The sequence below is a fragment of the Paramormyrops kingsleyae genome, chromosome 21 (genome assembly GCF_048594095.1).
Source record: "Paramormyrops kingsleyae isolate MSU_618 chromosome 21, PKINGS_0.4, whole genome shotgun sequence".
Taxonomy (NCBI): Eukaryota; Metazoa; Chordata; class Actinopteri; order Osteoglossiformes; family Mormyridae; genus Paramormyrops; species Paramormyrops kingsleyae.
Genome location: NC_132817.1, coordinates 17,064,565 through 17,080,254, shown reverse-complemented (window position 1 = coordinate 17,080,254; position 15,690 = coordinate 17,064,565). Strand labels below are relative to the sequence as shown.

General features: G+C 44.9%; 1 protein-coding gene across 8 annotated transcripts in view; it reads right to left on the bottom strand.

Annotated features, from left to right (window-relative positions):
• The window catches only part of atp11b (ATPase phospholipid transporting 11B), a 33,526-nt gene extending 28,437 nt beyond the window's left edge, over positions 1 to 5,089 (bottom strand). For 5 of the 8 annotated variants that reach the window (XM_023832899.2, XM_023832900.2, XM_023832896.2 and 2 more), the window contains exons 1-3: positions 4,693 to 5,089; positions 607 to 723; positions 201 to 290 (exon numbers count right to left, since the gene is read on the bottom strand). In XM_023832899.2, the coding sequence (XP_023688667.1) occupies positions 201 to 290; positions 607 to 723; positions 4,693 to 4,719 (234 nt within the window). In that variant the 5' untranslated portion in view covers positions 4,720 to 5,089. The remainder of the gene's footprint in view (positions 1 to 200; positions 291 to 606; positions 724 to 4,692) is intronic. The other 3 variants (XM_023832898.2, XM_023832904.2, XM_023832903.2) reach the window with 1 other exon arrangement.
• Between the last annotated feature and the right edge of the window lie 10,601 nt (positions 5,090 to 15,690).

The window sequence follows — 15,690 nt, the reverse complement described above, 5'->3', positions numbered from 1 at the left end:
CTGGAGGAGCGGGTAACGTTATCTAGTTAGCGGCAGAGGAGGCGGGCCGTTAGCGGCAGGCAGAGGCTGGTGAAGTGGGAAATCAGAGCCAGGTGAGTCAGAGCCAGGTGAGTCAGAGCCAGGTGAGTCCAATAGCTAGCGACATGCACGGCGAGGCCTTACACACAACCCTCACAAGCAGGCTGAAGAAGCCCACTTACCTGCACCAGGAAAATGATAAGAAAATAAAAATTGGCTATTCTTCTAAATTGCTCAAATAAATTCTTCGGAACGAAATTCCAAATAGTGTACTGAAAAACAGAAGAGAGAGAGGGAAAAATGTATATTTTTACAATCACTTCTTTAGGGCAGTGCACACACATTTACTAGAGAACAGAAAATTAGAACTGAAAATTCCGGTCCTGGAGAGCTACTATCCAGTAGGTTTTCTATCCTACCATGAGCCACATCTGGCCCTGGTATTTACCTGAGAACAGGTGTGGCTCATCAGAAGCCGGGTATGATAGAAAACCTACTGGACAGTAGCTCTGCAGGACCGGAGTTGGAGACCCCTGCTCTATCCTGTAGAGAGAGAGCCCATGATCTAGCCCCAGAATCTGACATTACCTTGGACGATATGATTCTGTTGTCGGCAAACTTCTGGGGGGTGTAGTGACCATGCTGGGGAAACCGGTTGGCTATATAGACTGTTCTAGTGTCACTCTGATGAGGCGGGTCGAAACCCTAGGGGACAAGTTGGCGGGGGCAGAGAGGTCAGGCGGATAATCTGTCACGGGTGCCAGACAAAACATGTGCTACTGACTGAAGCTGTCAAGTGTGAAAAAGATTAACAAAGAACAATCAACAGCCATACAAGGTACTAACCTGTGCATTATTTAACCAGGTTTTTATACACCAAATCCATTCCACAACAAAATCTCCCTGCACAGTATGACAACAGCTGTCCAGCTTCCCTCCTGCTTATCACATGCTGAGCTATACAACAAAGGCTAAACATTTAAAGGTAAATTAAAAATGCTAGATTTCATAAACTGTAGAAGCCAAGCGCATACAAAAAAAATCCAGTAAACAGGCAAAAAAAGTGGATTATTCCCCTCAATGGCAACAACTAACAAAGTCTGAAGAAAATACAAGAACTCTAATGATTCTTAATAGTGATGCCAGGCTTACAAACCCTAGTTTTGGCCTCGTGGATACGGCTTGTTAACTCGATCATTAGCTTGATCGTGATTGAGAAAATCAGAACTGTAGCAATTGCAGAAAACAAATGCAGTTGTTCTTTCCATGCTGCCCTACCATAGTTGTGGGTGCTTCCAATTACAAAGTGCTCTCTGCCAAAGAGTCATTTACTCTGCGGTTGGGAACATCAAACACATAACTGCCCTGCATCATATATTGACCTTCAAGGTCAATCGACAGTAACCGTCACTAGGTGTTAACAGAGGGCCCAAATACCCTCAACATTCTGTGTTTCACATTATACCACCAACAAATGATAAATATCGAATAATTTAGATAATGATCAGTTTGTTTAATTGCTTGATTCAGGTGTGCTAGTGGTGGCAGAGAATATGGCAAGGCAGAACGTCCCTCAAATAATCTAATAATGAAATAAATTGGTTCTTTAATATCATTAATGCAGTCTGACCCCTTACCCCATTGTGAAAATTATATTTTTCAAGGGTCTCAGTTCCTCTCTGTGGCCACAATGTGAGACTGTGCTGAAACAGCACGAAAAAGACACTAAAAACCAAGAACCCAGAGCATCTCAACCCAAATCCCACACTCACAGAATGCACAGGAATCGGCTCAAGCGTAATCAAACACCAGCACGGTAAAGCCACATGATCGCAGTAAACAACACTAATCTGGCATCGGCATGTTTTATGAGCCAACAGACAGCAGTTATCAGACAGCCATCTCTCGCAGCGCTGGCAAACACTTCCCCCTGCATTTCAAAAACCGACTTTCATCACTGATGCAGTTGCCTTGATTCTGCCAACAGCTGGAGGTTGCCAGTGGGTCTGGGTTCGTAGCCTAGCTTAACTGGTGAGACAACGAGGCTGGGGAGATCTTACATTTCAACACTAATTCCCCAATGTTTTCAGCCAAAGCCATGCAGGTGCGCTAGGCTGGAGCCCACCGCACAAAATAGGCAGCGAGATGTTTATTTACTACAGATTATTCAGCGTATGAGTCACCACAATACTCCTTTCACATCCTTGCACTTCAAGGGTCGGCATTTCCAACCCTTTCAGGAGTATAAACACAATTCAGCAGCCACTTTACACCTTGAAACGCCTCCTTCCTCTCCAAACAACAACACGGTAATTAATAGCTGGGGTCAAATGAACGAAAACAGCACAGAAACGTTCTCTCTAGGGGTAGAGGTTCCAATCCCTGTGCTCTAGGGAACCAAAATTACACTTAAAAGGGTGGGAAAAAGGTCCTATCAGGTAAGCAAATCAAGAATCCCAAGCATTGGTGTTTCCCAATTTCCTGCTCCTCAACGTTGCACAGGTATTTCAGGCACAACCAGTATCTGACAAGATAAACACGGGCTGCCTAAGAACCAGGGAACAATGAGATGACTTTCTAAGTGCAACACCTAATCATATTATGTTCCAAGTCTGCAGGCAGCATTCAGGACAATAAACCTTTAACGTGAACAAAGAAATATAAACAAGTGTACTAGGATACAAATGATTCAAAGCGGAGGTCATACAATGTGAACCGTTACCTAATACACCAAAGGCAGCCAAGCGGTCTACGGTAAGTTTGTGACAGGGCTCGCTTGAATTTACAAGGTCTAGCTGTTGACATGAGACCATATTAGATAACCCCTGTCACTTTTGTGGACCTACCTCAATTCCCGGGGGAGGGTTCGTGAGTAAAATGACAATAAGGGAACAGAAAACTCCAAAATGGGGAATCTACGGTCCCACAAAGCACAACAGGCTGTCGCACAACGGCATTAAGCGCACCATCTGTTAACAATATGTGGACCTCTGGCAGCAATTTCAGACCCACCTCCCCATGGAAAAAATAAGAGCGTAAATCAAACAAGGCCCTATTCAGCCAAGCTTTCACATTCCAAGCTTCCAACAAGTAAAATCCTCCTTGCACTACACAGATCTGGGGGGGAAAAAAAAAACAAACTTCATGAATGAATGACTTTACTAGACCCCACACCCAAGCCGCCTTCTGGATCCAAGAGGAGGGTACCTAGGTGTCATTCTGGTTTCCCAGAAACACCCTGCGCTCCCACAACCCTAACCTCCATAACACATTCCTAAGCGAGAGCGTCACCGAAGAGTAAAACACCACTTCGGCTGCAGAAAACAAAACTCCTGAAGATGACATTTTTAGCCCCCGAATTTGAGTTGTCAAAATCTGCCACTGTACATCAAAAGGACAGTAGCTGAGATCACATCTCTCTGCTACTGGTTCGAAACAGGTCAGCACATGCCAATAGACTTAGAATTCATTTACACCTTTACATGGCTTAGTTCTTCAAAACTAGAGACCATCTTTTGACTCAGGGCTCACCGATGCCATTTTAAAAAATCACCTCGTACCAAAGACATGTAGGAAACAAGAGCATCTTTTAAAAATCTTAATACTAAATAGATAGGCGCAATCATGTTAATGCACTATACCTACAGACATGATTTAATATGACTGTAGATTGTAAACAAAGCTGCAGTTTCTGAGAAGCCATTGCCATCCCAGAATCACCATTTTGAGCCACATATTGATACTTTCGAATAAACTTTTTAGGTTACGTTAAAAAAAAAAAACCGCAGGAACCCAAAAATACAAAGAGCTTAAGCGAGCGACAAACGAATGCACTTTATTTCCATTAACCGGATTTAAACTTAATGGTGTTTACAGTATTCACAATACCTTTATCAGCTAAGACAACACAATAATCAGAGGATTCAAGTACTCTTTGCAGTTACTATTTTATAAAATCCAAATTATAGAAAAACACAGGGAATATTTATAGTGAAGCTATTTTGTAGTTTAATTTTGAGACATCTAGCCCGCTTTGACACGTGTCCAAATACCACATCAGAACACTGTGTGGTATTTGTGTGAGGGGAGTGGAGACTATAATATGCGATATTCTTTTTTCTTTCCTGTGTGTTATTCCCGGATATATATTTTTATTTTAACTGAAATTCTCCCGGAAAGCTGGCGGCAGTACGGCGCACACAGCGCACGACCAGCCGGCTTACGGGAGGAGAGGAGCCCCTTCCGATCGGCCCGACGGCGGGCAGGAAGACGGCATCATCCCGGTTGTGCTCCGCAATGCCACGTTACGCCGCCGAGTCTCCCCCGGTCACGGAGTCCTCGACGCCACGGGGAAAGCCGTGCACTACCGGGTGCCCTTAAAACTAACTACCCAGCCAACTAACCGCGTCGCTGGCACAACTTTTCCAGAATGTCGCACAATGCGCAGAGGCGAATTACTGCTAAGAAAAACAAACAAACAAAAAAAAAACTAACAACAAAAAAAACCGAAGAGGCCTAATGAGTTTCACAGACACGGAGGCCAGGCGCCGGGCTCCATGCATAAAAGGCACCAGACCCGGACGCCGTCGGAAACCCCCCCGCCCGCCTGTAGTATGTCGCCGGGACTCACGTCCACAGCGAGAAGCCAGTGGAGCCCAGCGCTCGGCCGCTTACCAGCTGCTGTCGTATCCAGCGCAGCATCCCGGCGGTCGCGCTCAACTTCACAAAAACATACACGACGCCCCCCCACCCCCCCGCAGCAGTCCAGCGGCTGACCCCCGCGGTGAAGCTACCCCCTGTCTACTTTATTTTTTTCTTTCTTTTTTCCCCCCTCCCTGTTCAGGTTCTCCTCTTCTTTCTCATAACTGCGTGAAAAGGATCCCGCAGGCCCGTGGTCGGCAGCGTCGGTCTCAGACTCGCTCCCTCCGCCCCCGACCTCCCCTGCCTTCGTCTGCTGCCCTCATCGCCCGTTAGCCGCAGACTGACAGAGCGCCGGAAGTGACGACGCCGCCTCCCCTGCATTCGTCCCAAGAGGGTCTAGCTGCCCTCATCGCCCGTTAGCTGCAGACTGGCAGGGCGCCGGAAGTGACGCCGCCGCTTCCCCGTGCTCATAGATATATCTATCTGCTTCCTCTCGCAGTAAAAAAAAACCCCACGGGGGACTCTGCCCGGGCACCCACGAAATAGAAATTATAATAACAACAAACTTTGACGGATGTGATGCGAAGCCAGGAATGACAACGGGAAAAGCAGAAGGAATCTGTTATTGAATAAGACCGAATGACTGCTTCTGTTGCAATTTGTGATGCAACCGATAGGTGACGCAATGAAGCCATTACAAAGTTGAGATGAGCCAATCTGACATCCAAAAATACTACATTTATCATATGTGACCATTATAAGATTAGTTAGCTATACAAAGAAAAGCGAAATCCTCTGTTAGATGTAGGATGTATTCCTCATAACTACTATGGCAATAACCACTAAAACTTGCCGAAGAATTTACATCGTTAATTTCAATGTAAACTATCCTCTTTCCAGTACACGTAACATTTGAAAGTATGTCTTTTGAAAATGCTGGACATCAGCGAAGGCATTAGAGGTTGTATTCGTGTGTATTTGACAGGTAAATGATATTTGAGTTGCTGAGTCAGCCATCCATCCGGAATGGAGCTTTGGTTCTGGAGCATGTCATGCAGATAGTTTACTGAAAGAAGATCAATTTGTGACAATGTGGCTTTTGTTAGATGTTCAATGTTCACTGTTTGTGTTGTATGTGAGAACTATTTTTGAGTTATATTCTGTGAGATCTGTATTCCACAGCATCAAGACTATTGGCCTCATCTTACATTTCATTCCTGAGAACTGTAATTAGTTTTTTTTTCTTTCTGTGACCATAATTACAAATGTACATTTGCATTTTTACCAGATCATGCTCTCTCTCTACTTTGAAAAAGAAGAAGTGGAAGTGAATTTTCACTGTGAGCAGAGTTGTTTAAATTGCTACACTTCGCATCGGATGTGAGCAAGAACCAAGAATCGATAGTGGGGAAAAAATACATTACGGAGCTACTTTTTGTTGTCTGAATTGCGATTCTCCAGATTTGATCGGTTAGATAACATGCAGATTAAAAAAACTACGGCTGAGTTTCCATAGTTATATTAGGCTACTATAGTCACCATGGCCTTAATTGTCACGTTGGTGAACTACAAAGCACTTATAGAAATTTGGGCTGTTATGCGATAATAGTATGATACTCCACTGCGTGGTGAAGCCGGGCTAATCCGCTGGAGTAAAGGTTGCGTAAAACTGGCACTGTGTTCTTATCTTCTGAGCCTGTTAGATCCTTCGGATGAAGGACCATTTACAGGGTCTTGGAATCAGGCTGGTTGATACACCGTCCAGGGAGGGGGATTAAATGTTTGTTTAGTTTCCTGAACATCTGGGAGTTGTGCCGCTTGCAAAAAGTGTCCCACAGGAAGAGGAGACTCAAGATTAGGCTGCGGGAGGCTGTGCCGCCTGTTCCGCAGCCGATTTGGGTGGGACAGATACCTGTAAATGAGGAACTTTTTTCAGGTTTCTGTGTATGAATTTTTATTTTTATAATGGAAATATTCCACGCATTTTACCATCACCCTGTACTGGAAAAGCAGTTGGAAGATGGACGGGTGAAATTTTAAAATGTACGTTTATTATTATTATTATTATTAATAATAATAATAATAATAATAATCTGCTGTTTTAGTTTAAATTAATATAAACTGTATATCAGATTTACATTTTTATATAGCCTAAAATTATGTAGGCCTAGGCCTATTTAAAATATCCTATTAATTGGTACCTGTAACATATTGTTTTTCTGTATCTGTCAAAGTATTCAAATTGGTTACCTAATTGAAATGATATTTTAAAATGTATTTTATTTAGGTTTGCATGCAAGCTGTATATATCCTTAATGCGATCGCATGTATTTTTTTTGCATTTTGATTTAGCATGGAGAGCAAGAAAACTCCACTGCCGTCTGGTACATTAATTTAGGCCTGGGCCTACCATAAAATAAAAAAAGATGACAGTTAAGTGCTGAAGGGTTTTATTATAGTATGTGACGGGACAGTACACCTCTCAAAACGATGCACTGGATTCCGGGTGTATTCACGACCGATTTCTAAAACTGAAATAAGGGCTCTTTTATTGGGCCTGAATCACGTCGTGATGTGGATGGATATAATCTCTGATCTAATATAGGAGCTATTCGATCTGTTTAACCAAATGCGATCCTTGACTTGGTAGTTGGGGCAGGGTGACTCTCTCCGAGGTGAAGCGATTAAAAGAGAGTCCTACGGGCGCCATGTCTCGACGCGACCGGCAAGCTGAATTAGCGTTAACATCCGTAGCACGGGACGGTTCCCGGCTGCTAACCCGCGCCGCGGGAGCCCTGGGATTTATGCAGCTATCTATCCACTGCCCTTGGGTCCCGATCGATGCAAACCACATATGTACTGGACACATATCCCCCTTGTTTTACATTTTTAAATATAAATAAACTGAAAGTTTATATTAGGAGACAAAACAGTAACCACAATTGAAGTAAAATTATAAAATTATATAGGCCTATCTGGGTCGGTACTTTTCATTACTGTTAAGTATTTCCCATTGTAACATACATAATTATTAGCAATGCATGATCATATTTAAAAATAATATTTAATTCACTGTGCAGTACAATTTTTTCAACAAAATCAGAGTTGCAAAAAAGAATGATGCAATGTGGCAATGTGAAGGCTTTTAAACGTATTTTTCATCTTCACATTAAAACAACTTTAAAATTGTTTGGCTGCAACGCTGGAAAAGGGTAAAAAAAAATAACTTTCATAACAATAAATAATTATAGAGTTTAAGCTTTGTTGCATTGACTAGAATAAAAGTCGGTTGAGAGCGAATTATGTAGGCCCAGTCTTGCAGCGAGGGTACGTTGGTGCGTAGTTTCATAGCAGGGTAATTCTTGTCGGTGATGTCCCTCTTGTGGATAAAAAGGGAAATGCATAAACAAAATATAGTAGGTTCGCGTTCTACCCGAGTTAAAAAACGTCGTATGCGGTTCTTTTAATTACGTGGCGAGACTCACACGAGTCGTATATTTTAATAAGGGAAATGATAAAAAAATGTTACCAGAACGCAATTCGCTTATCATCAGAATCAAAGCCATCACGTGAAAATATGATAGTGCTAATGCCATATTTAACTATTCATAAGTTTTATCAGTAAAATTAAATTATACACTCTAGCCAGGGGTTAAATCAGAATCGGAGAAGAGGGGGTGGCCTGTCAGGTGCAGAACGGGGGAGAGATCCTGTTAGATCCGCTTTTTATATTTGTTTAGTAGTTATACATATTTATGAGCACAGTCTTAAAGATACAGTACGTTCATTTGTCGGCATGTTGTCGCCACTTTAAAGCGATATAAAATAAACTAAAATGTGATTGAAAGGTTATTTTTATTTGGTATGGGTATCGTTCATAACATAACACAACATGTAAATGAAACTTTTGAGAAAAAGGTCTGAAGTAGTCTTTGTCACAAGTTGCAGTTTTAATCCACCCAATGGCCGTTGCTATGTACAGTCTGTGTTGCCATATGCTAATTAAATGCATTACAGTGTCACTGGATTCAGTTAATGTCACCTCACATGCTTTTCTTGACAGGAGCACTTTAATGATATAGACAGCGTTGGTTGTATTCACTTTGTGTGGTGCAGGCAAAAATGTTATTTTGTTATTTAATACATAAATATTAATAGGTTTTTCACAGTATACAATACAAACATCTTACATAGGGTTCTGTCTAGGTGGACACTGGGTAATCATGTAGGATGTGTCTCTTTTTCTAAGTGGTTAAAGCTCAATATAGTATTCCTGTCTGACGGAAACCATGTATGTCCACATTTTTGATGATTGTGACCTTTTTTCTAAGATGGAATATGCCCGTTTTCCACTGTCTACTGATGGTGTTTAATTGACCAATGAAACAATGTTTTACGAAGTCATATACTTCCCCTCCAGTCAGCCTTGCCCCCCAGTTACCCTTCTGGGGGGTTTATTAGTCTCATAACTTGTCCCTGCCCCCTAGTTAAATGCTCCCTAGTCCTGTGCTGGCTAGTCTGGTCATGGTTGGTTGTCTGTGCTTCTGCTGTCTTCATGAATAAAGTCCCCTACATGGGGCTTTACCTGCAAAGTGTTGCATTGTGGGTCGTCTCTTGTGACATTATGTTTGTAGTAATTATCAATTATTTTCATGATGGTCACTGGTATGGATTGCTTTATATCACCGATTTTAACAAATTAACTTTGATAAGTCGTTATTATCATTGTTAATTATGAATATATAGAGATTAGTTTGTATCTTGTTGACAGTGACATATTTGCCTAGCTGACAACAATCTGCATAAGTCCATTTAAAACATTAAACCATTCACTGATGGGTGTGTAAAGACATTTGTGGTGCAAACGTCTGTAGGAATTAATAGCTCAAATAAATTTTAATATTCTCCACCAATATGTTTGAATTAATTAAAGTTTAATTAATTATTATTTAATGCTGATTATTAATCAATTGTTATGCCGAATGGTCGGCTCCTCCAAACTCAATTGCGGTATCCCTGTGAGTCTGTTAATGTGAGACCTAAATGGGATTCACTAATTACCAGTATCGCTCAGTAACCTGGGTTAGAAGGCTCGTCCAGCGAGCTGCATCATCAGGTAATGTAAACAATTGGTAGCGAAGCTCCCCTCACGGCCGATGAGAGAGAGTCTCGCGATGTTTCCGGTGAGTTTGAGGTTCAGAGCGTGTAGCAAGATCGCACAATGGCAGGAACTTATTATGAGACACACAATGACGGAGGCTAAAGTTGTGTAAAAGACATGCATTTATTCCTAACTAACACTACAACTAACATAAGACAGACATTACACCTAACACAAACAACAAACACGAAATAACGGAATAAAACAAACAATGTAATTATGAAAATGCAATGACCGGATTTAAATGAGTAACCTTAAATGGGAAATACTGTTCTGCAAAGCAAGCATAGTTTGTGGAAACACGACCCTAAAGTCTTATAGCAGGTTAAACAGAACAGCTTAAGTTGTTAGAATGAAAGGAAGTTGGTTTACTTGGTTGAAGAGTGGGGGGGGGGGGGGTCTTGGCAGTTGATGGCTGAGCTGATGGCTGAGGGCACTCAGGAAGGCGCGGCGTTTGGAGCAGTGGAGTGGAGTCCCTTTTAGATTCTCTCTCCTGGTGAAGCTTTGTCTTGGGTGCTGTTCTCTGTTCAGCTGGGCCTTCACCGGAGGGCTTCTTGTGGGTTTCTCTTCTCCCGGGCTGATGTTCTCCTTCGGGCGGATGGTTTTCTCTGCGCCGGCTGGCGGTTGTTCTGCTCTGCTGCTGGTTGTTCTCTGCTCCCCTTTGTTCTGAGGTGCTAGATTTTTATGGTCTAAAGTTCATGAATAGGGATGACCAGGAATTCGACTCCTGGCCCAATGGCTGGCCATCCATTTGGCGGGCTTTCGGAAGGGGGTCTGTTTCAGTCCTTTTGGGATTTATGGCCCGCCAGATTCTACCTTTACTGATGATTTTCATTAAGCTGTTATAACTTTTGATACATCCACTTTTATGGTAATCACTGACCAGATTTGGAATCAGGGGTGATTAACAATCAGTTTGATACCAAATATGCCATACCAGCTTCACAGGTACATACCTCATACCATCTGCATTAATTGATTAAACAATTAATTATTGTATCTATGTGACTGATTCATATCAGTATAGGATACAGGGGTTTTGGGTTGCACCTCAACAGATGTTACACTTTGTGCGGATATTACATCGAATATTCCTATTACAAACAGCACATCTTATCCATAGATAGGCGTGGCCGTTAGTTTGTGGTAATATCAATAGAAGTTGCACATCTGGAAACAACATATTTTGTTTGGTGTGGCTTGTGCCAATTCATCTTCTCCAGAATGGATAAGATACACCTTAATTCAGTTCTTTTAACATAGCATGGTAGAAACAAAGAAACTTGGTGAGGTCCACCAAGATCAGATAAGGACCACAAAGGAATGTTGGAAGAGAAGGGGGGGTTTTTAACACAGAAGACTCTCTAAAAGTTAGGACACATACAAACATAACGTATCTGTATATTGAGACTAGTAGTCGTGAGTAAATCAATATACAGGGTATACAAAAGCCAAACTTAAATGAAACTTCCTTTAGGGTGTTTGTCTGTTGGGTGAGTGAAATGTAAGGCAGAGTGTATGTGGAGGGGGTTGGGTGCCAAGTCGAGGGACCCCTGTCCGGGAAGTCCACTCTGCTTGTCTGTAGGTCCCTAAATCTTTGGGCAATAAAAGTTGGAGTGCTAGCCTCCCTGGTTATCTGTGTGTGTGTGTTTGTGTATGTAACCCCCCTTTGGTGCCTCTCGTACCAGGCTCGGCCTTGTCTCAGGCCACCTGGAATTTAGGCCCTGTGATATGTGCATGTGTGATCCTACATATCCCCCCTTTCGGCTGATGATGGCATTGCCATCATTCAGGCGACGGAAGTTGAAACAGGATCACCACCATGCAACGAGGCATTGTTGACATCCCATTGTTTGGCACTCTGGGTGGCACAGTGACAGGATGGACAGGGAGGAGGCGCAAGGGCTGGCGCCTGGCTTCTGGGACCGCGAGGAGTGGTGAATCCTATGGCGAACAGGGTGCCAACGGCTGCTGCAGCTCCCAGCCGGGTGCTCAGGAGCCTCTTGGGCCATCGATTGGACTCAGCTTGGGTCACGGTCGTTGGGTTACTGCTCCAACCTGTGGGTAGTGTCAGCGGCAGCATGATGCAGGGCCTCCTGAGTCCATCTGACACCTGTCCCACTAGTTTGGGGTCTCTCGTGCAGGTAATGGGCTCGGTTGACATCGTCAGACGAATACTCTTTCTGTGTGGGTACAACAGTTGGTAGTCACGAGACCGGGCTGTCCCCGGAAGATGGTGCCAGGTGGAGGCCCAGGGAACGCCGTGTCAGACTGGAGCCTCAGCCTCCTAGGCAGAGTAATGCTAATAGCGGGGGCAGCATCATCCTAGTAATAGGGGGTAGAAAATAAAGACCAAATTAGGATTGAGGGGGTGAGTCGAGACTCTGAATGTTTTGCACACCGGTGCAAAAGGAAACAGGAGAAAGAAATAGTGGGCAACAATTCTCGGCCAGAGAACAATTGCAAAGAAACAAACAGGACAAAGAAAATTGCAAAACCGGATCCTCTTCAGTAATTTCCCGGGCACGCGTGAGCCACCCCAGGTCCTTACCAAAAACAACAACCAAAATAAAATGAAAAGCTATCAAAAGAAAGAAACAGATAAGTACAGCAAAACTGAAAAGGTCACCCAGATATCAGTAGTCAGGCCCACCACCTTAATCTACCCTATCTGTGACCATCCTTCCTCCCCTTTCTCTTTGGTCTTTCTTGTTGAGGTTTTGGAGGAGATTTCGGCTGGAAAAGTTGTCTTTCTTTTGGTTGGAATGTGGTTTATTCCAAGCTGCTGGCTTCGTCTTGAGAAGACTGGTTGGTGGGTGTTTCAGGCTTTCTCTGGGCTTGGTGTTTCTTGATTTGATTCCGATGAACCCACTTGAGGCATGTTTCGTGGGTGCCTTTGTCGGTTCGGATTCAGTAAGCCACAGGTGACAGTTTGTCCACGATCTCATGTGGTCCCGACCAGCGTGGTAGAAGCTTCCTGGAAAGTCTTTGTGCTGAGTTTGGTTGCACAAACCTATAGTACCAGATTTTGTCTCCCACTTGGAGTTCATCTTGTGAGGTTTTCTGGTCATAGTAGGCTTTCCTGCCCTCTGCGGTTCTTTGCAGGTTTTGTTGGGCGAATGCAAAGGAAGCTCTCAAATGCTGGTGCAGGCTGTCCAGATATTGTTGTGTGGTGTAGGCTGTGACGAGATTGTTGTCACCAGGTTGGTAGAGCAGGTGGAGAGGGAGTGTCATTTGTCGTCCTGTCATCAGTTCGAAGGGGGACACTCCTGTGGACTTGTGGGGTGTGGCTCTGATTGCCATGAGCACCAGAGGCAATTTCACATCCCAATCTTTCTGATTGGATGCCACATATTTCTTGAGCATACCGACGACGGTTCGGTTGGTCCGTTCTACTTGGCCGGATGCCATAGGATGGTGGCTGATGTGGAACTGGGTTTTGATCCCCAACAGTTTCCAGATGTCCTGCATCACTTCGGCTGTGAAGTGGGTGCCTCGGTCTGAGTTGACTTTCAGTGGGAGGCCAAACCTGGAAAACACATGGTTCGTGAGCAGATATGCCGTTGTCCGGGCTGTGTCGTTGGGTGCCTGGAGGCATTCTACCCACTTAGTGAACTGACAGGTGACTGTGAGGAAGTATTTGTTTGCGCGAGCTGATCTCGTCAGGGGTCCTACCCAGTCAATCTGTAGATCTGACCATGGGGAATTGATACCCCGTCGCTGCAGAGGTGCCTTGTAGGTTGTTTTGGCATTGCGGTGTCCTGCACAGGGTGCGTCGTGGGCGTACAGTAGCATGACCCCCCTTTGTGCCTGAGGGACCACGAGCCGTGGTGAAGTGTGGGCATCAGGGACATCAAGAGGTACGCCCTCGGCAAGATGAAGAAAGGGTAAAGCCATGATCAGGTGATGGATGTCAGGAAGGGATGCCTGATCAGTTGTGGAGATCGTATGTATTGTCCAGTCCTGAGAGTCTGGAATGACAGCTGACCTTCTTCCAATAGATCTGCATGTTTCGTGCGGTAATCAGAGCATCGCACGTGTGCAGGAGGTCTTGGTGTTTGACTGGCTTGTTCCCTGATGTCTTGAAGCCATTCTGTGTCCAGTGAGGGAGATGGCACATGAAGTTGAGACGTGCATAGCTGAAGTCTTTGCAGATCAGCAGGTCCTTTACTTCACGTTCGGAGGCCATGTCCAGGGTGATTAAGATTGCTGCCAGCTCTGCGTACTGTGACGTGTGAGGACCAAGCTTGAGCTGTTGTGGTGGGACAGGGTCGTCATTGAGCCACAGAATGCCAGCTCCAGCTTTCAGGGTCCCCTGATGTTTGAATGAGCACCCATCTACATAAATGGTGATCATGTCTTGACAGACATTTTCATCAAAGTAGTGGTGTTGCGACGGTTTCATTGGTGTGGGCGTGTCCACAATGTTGGGTGCTGCTGGTCCCTCCTGAGAATAGCTGTGGCAGCTGGGTGCCTGTACTGTGTCAGGCTGGGCAGTTATGGCATGGATTGTCAGGTGTTGGTCGTCAGCAAGCTCCACGTGACATACAGTCTCTTTTGTCACTGGTGACTCTTCTACCTCCATGGTCATGACCACATCTGTGACTTCCATGCCTTGGAGCCACATGCATTTCCCGATCTTGTGGCAGAAGGATCCCGGGGTAGGGTCCAGTCTGCACAGGAAGGAGTCATGATGCTGGTATGGGTCTCTTGTGTCAAGACACTGATCTCCAGCTGCGTTCTCTCCATGGTGTGGAGTGAGGTCTGAGGAGACAGCCAGGGTTTGACATTCCCATGTGGCTGTGTCAGGTGTCCACAGTGGCAGCGGTTCTTTAACTTGAGCCCAAATTTTCTGACGTTGGAAGTCTAACAATGGCTCAAACCGGTTCAGCAAATCTTTCCCAATGAGAAATGGAATGGACTCAAGTTGGGAAATGTATACAGGGTGCATTACATTCATGGGGCCGATGGACAAATTGAGGGGGATCATGTGATCCATCCTGGTGCCCACTGGTGAATATGCCTGCACGTCCAAAGAGCATTTCCTCGGCTGGAGGGTTTTGTTCTTCTGGGCGGCTAGGTGCTGCACCTGGTAGAAGAGACTGGCTGACATGAGGGTGATGTCTGCTGCAGTGTCGATGAGGGTCTCGAGGGTGAGAACATCTTCCAGGGTGATGGAGAGGTAGAATTTCTTGGCTACCCCCCTTTCCATCAGGTCACCCAGAAGCTGTGGCACAGGGGCCTGGCCAGGAATTGGTGAGGCGTCGCCACAGTCGGATTGGTGCTCTGAGTCAAGGCACACAACCAGGACAGTGCTGCCGGGCACCAGCGGGGGCTCATCCCCTTGATCAAGCTCTGTGTTGGTGACGGCAACATCAGGTGCTCTAACTGGGCATGAGTCAGTAGCACTTTCTAATTGAGGTAGGACTTCTTCAGTTGTTCCAATATCTCTGGTAGGGAAGGCCGATGACTGTTGAGTGTCATTTGGGGCTGACCTCTGAGGGAGTTTGTAGGCATTGTCTGGCGTGGGTTCAGGTGAGGGTTGTGGGGTCCTGCGTGATTTGTGCTTCCGTCCTAGTCATTTTGGATCTTTCTTCCGAAAGTCCTCTTGACTCTTGAGGGGATGCTGAGTAAAGAAATCACGCAGCAACTGTAGTAGATTAGACTCTTCTTCTTCTTTGGTTCGTCCAGGCCTCGAGTCTGGATCGTAACCTCTCCTTCTGTCTTGCCAGTTCTGTGGTGGATTCCGTCGGGAACTTGGGGGAGAGCTTGGCTTAGGAAACTGGTTTCCCTGTCGGTCTCTCCGCTTGTTCCATCGCTCCATTGGTCTTAGCTTACCCTTGTTAGGATAGCGCCGTGTCTCCCACCAG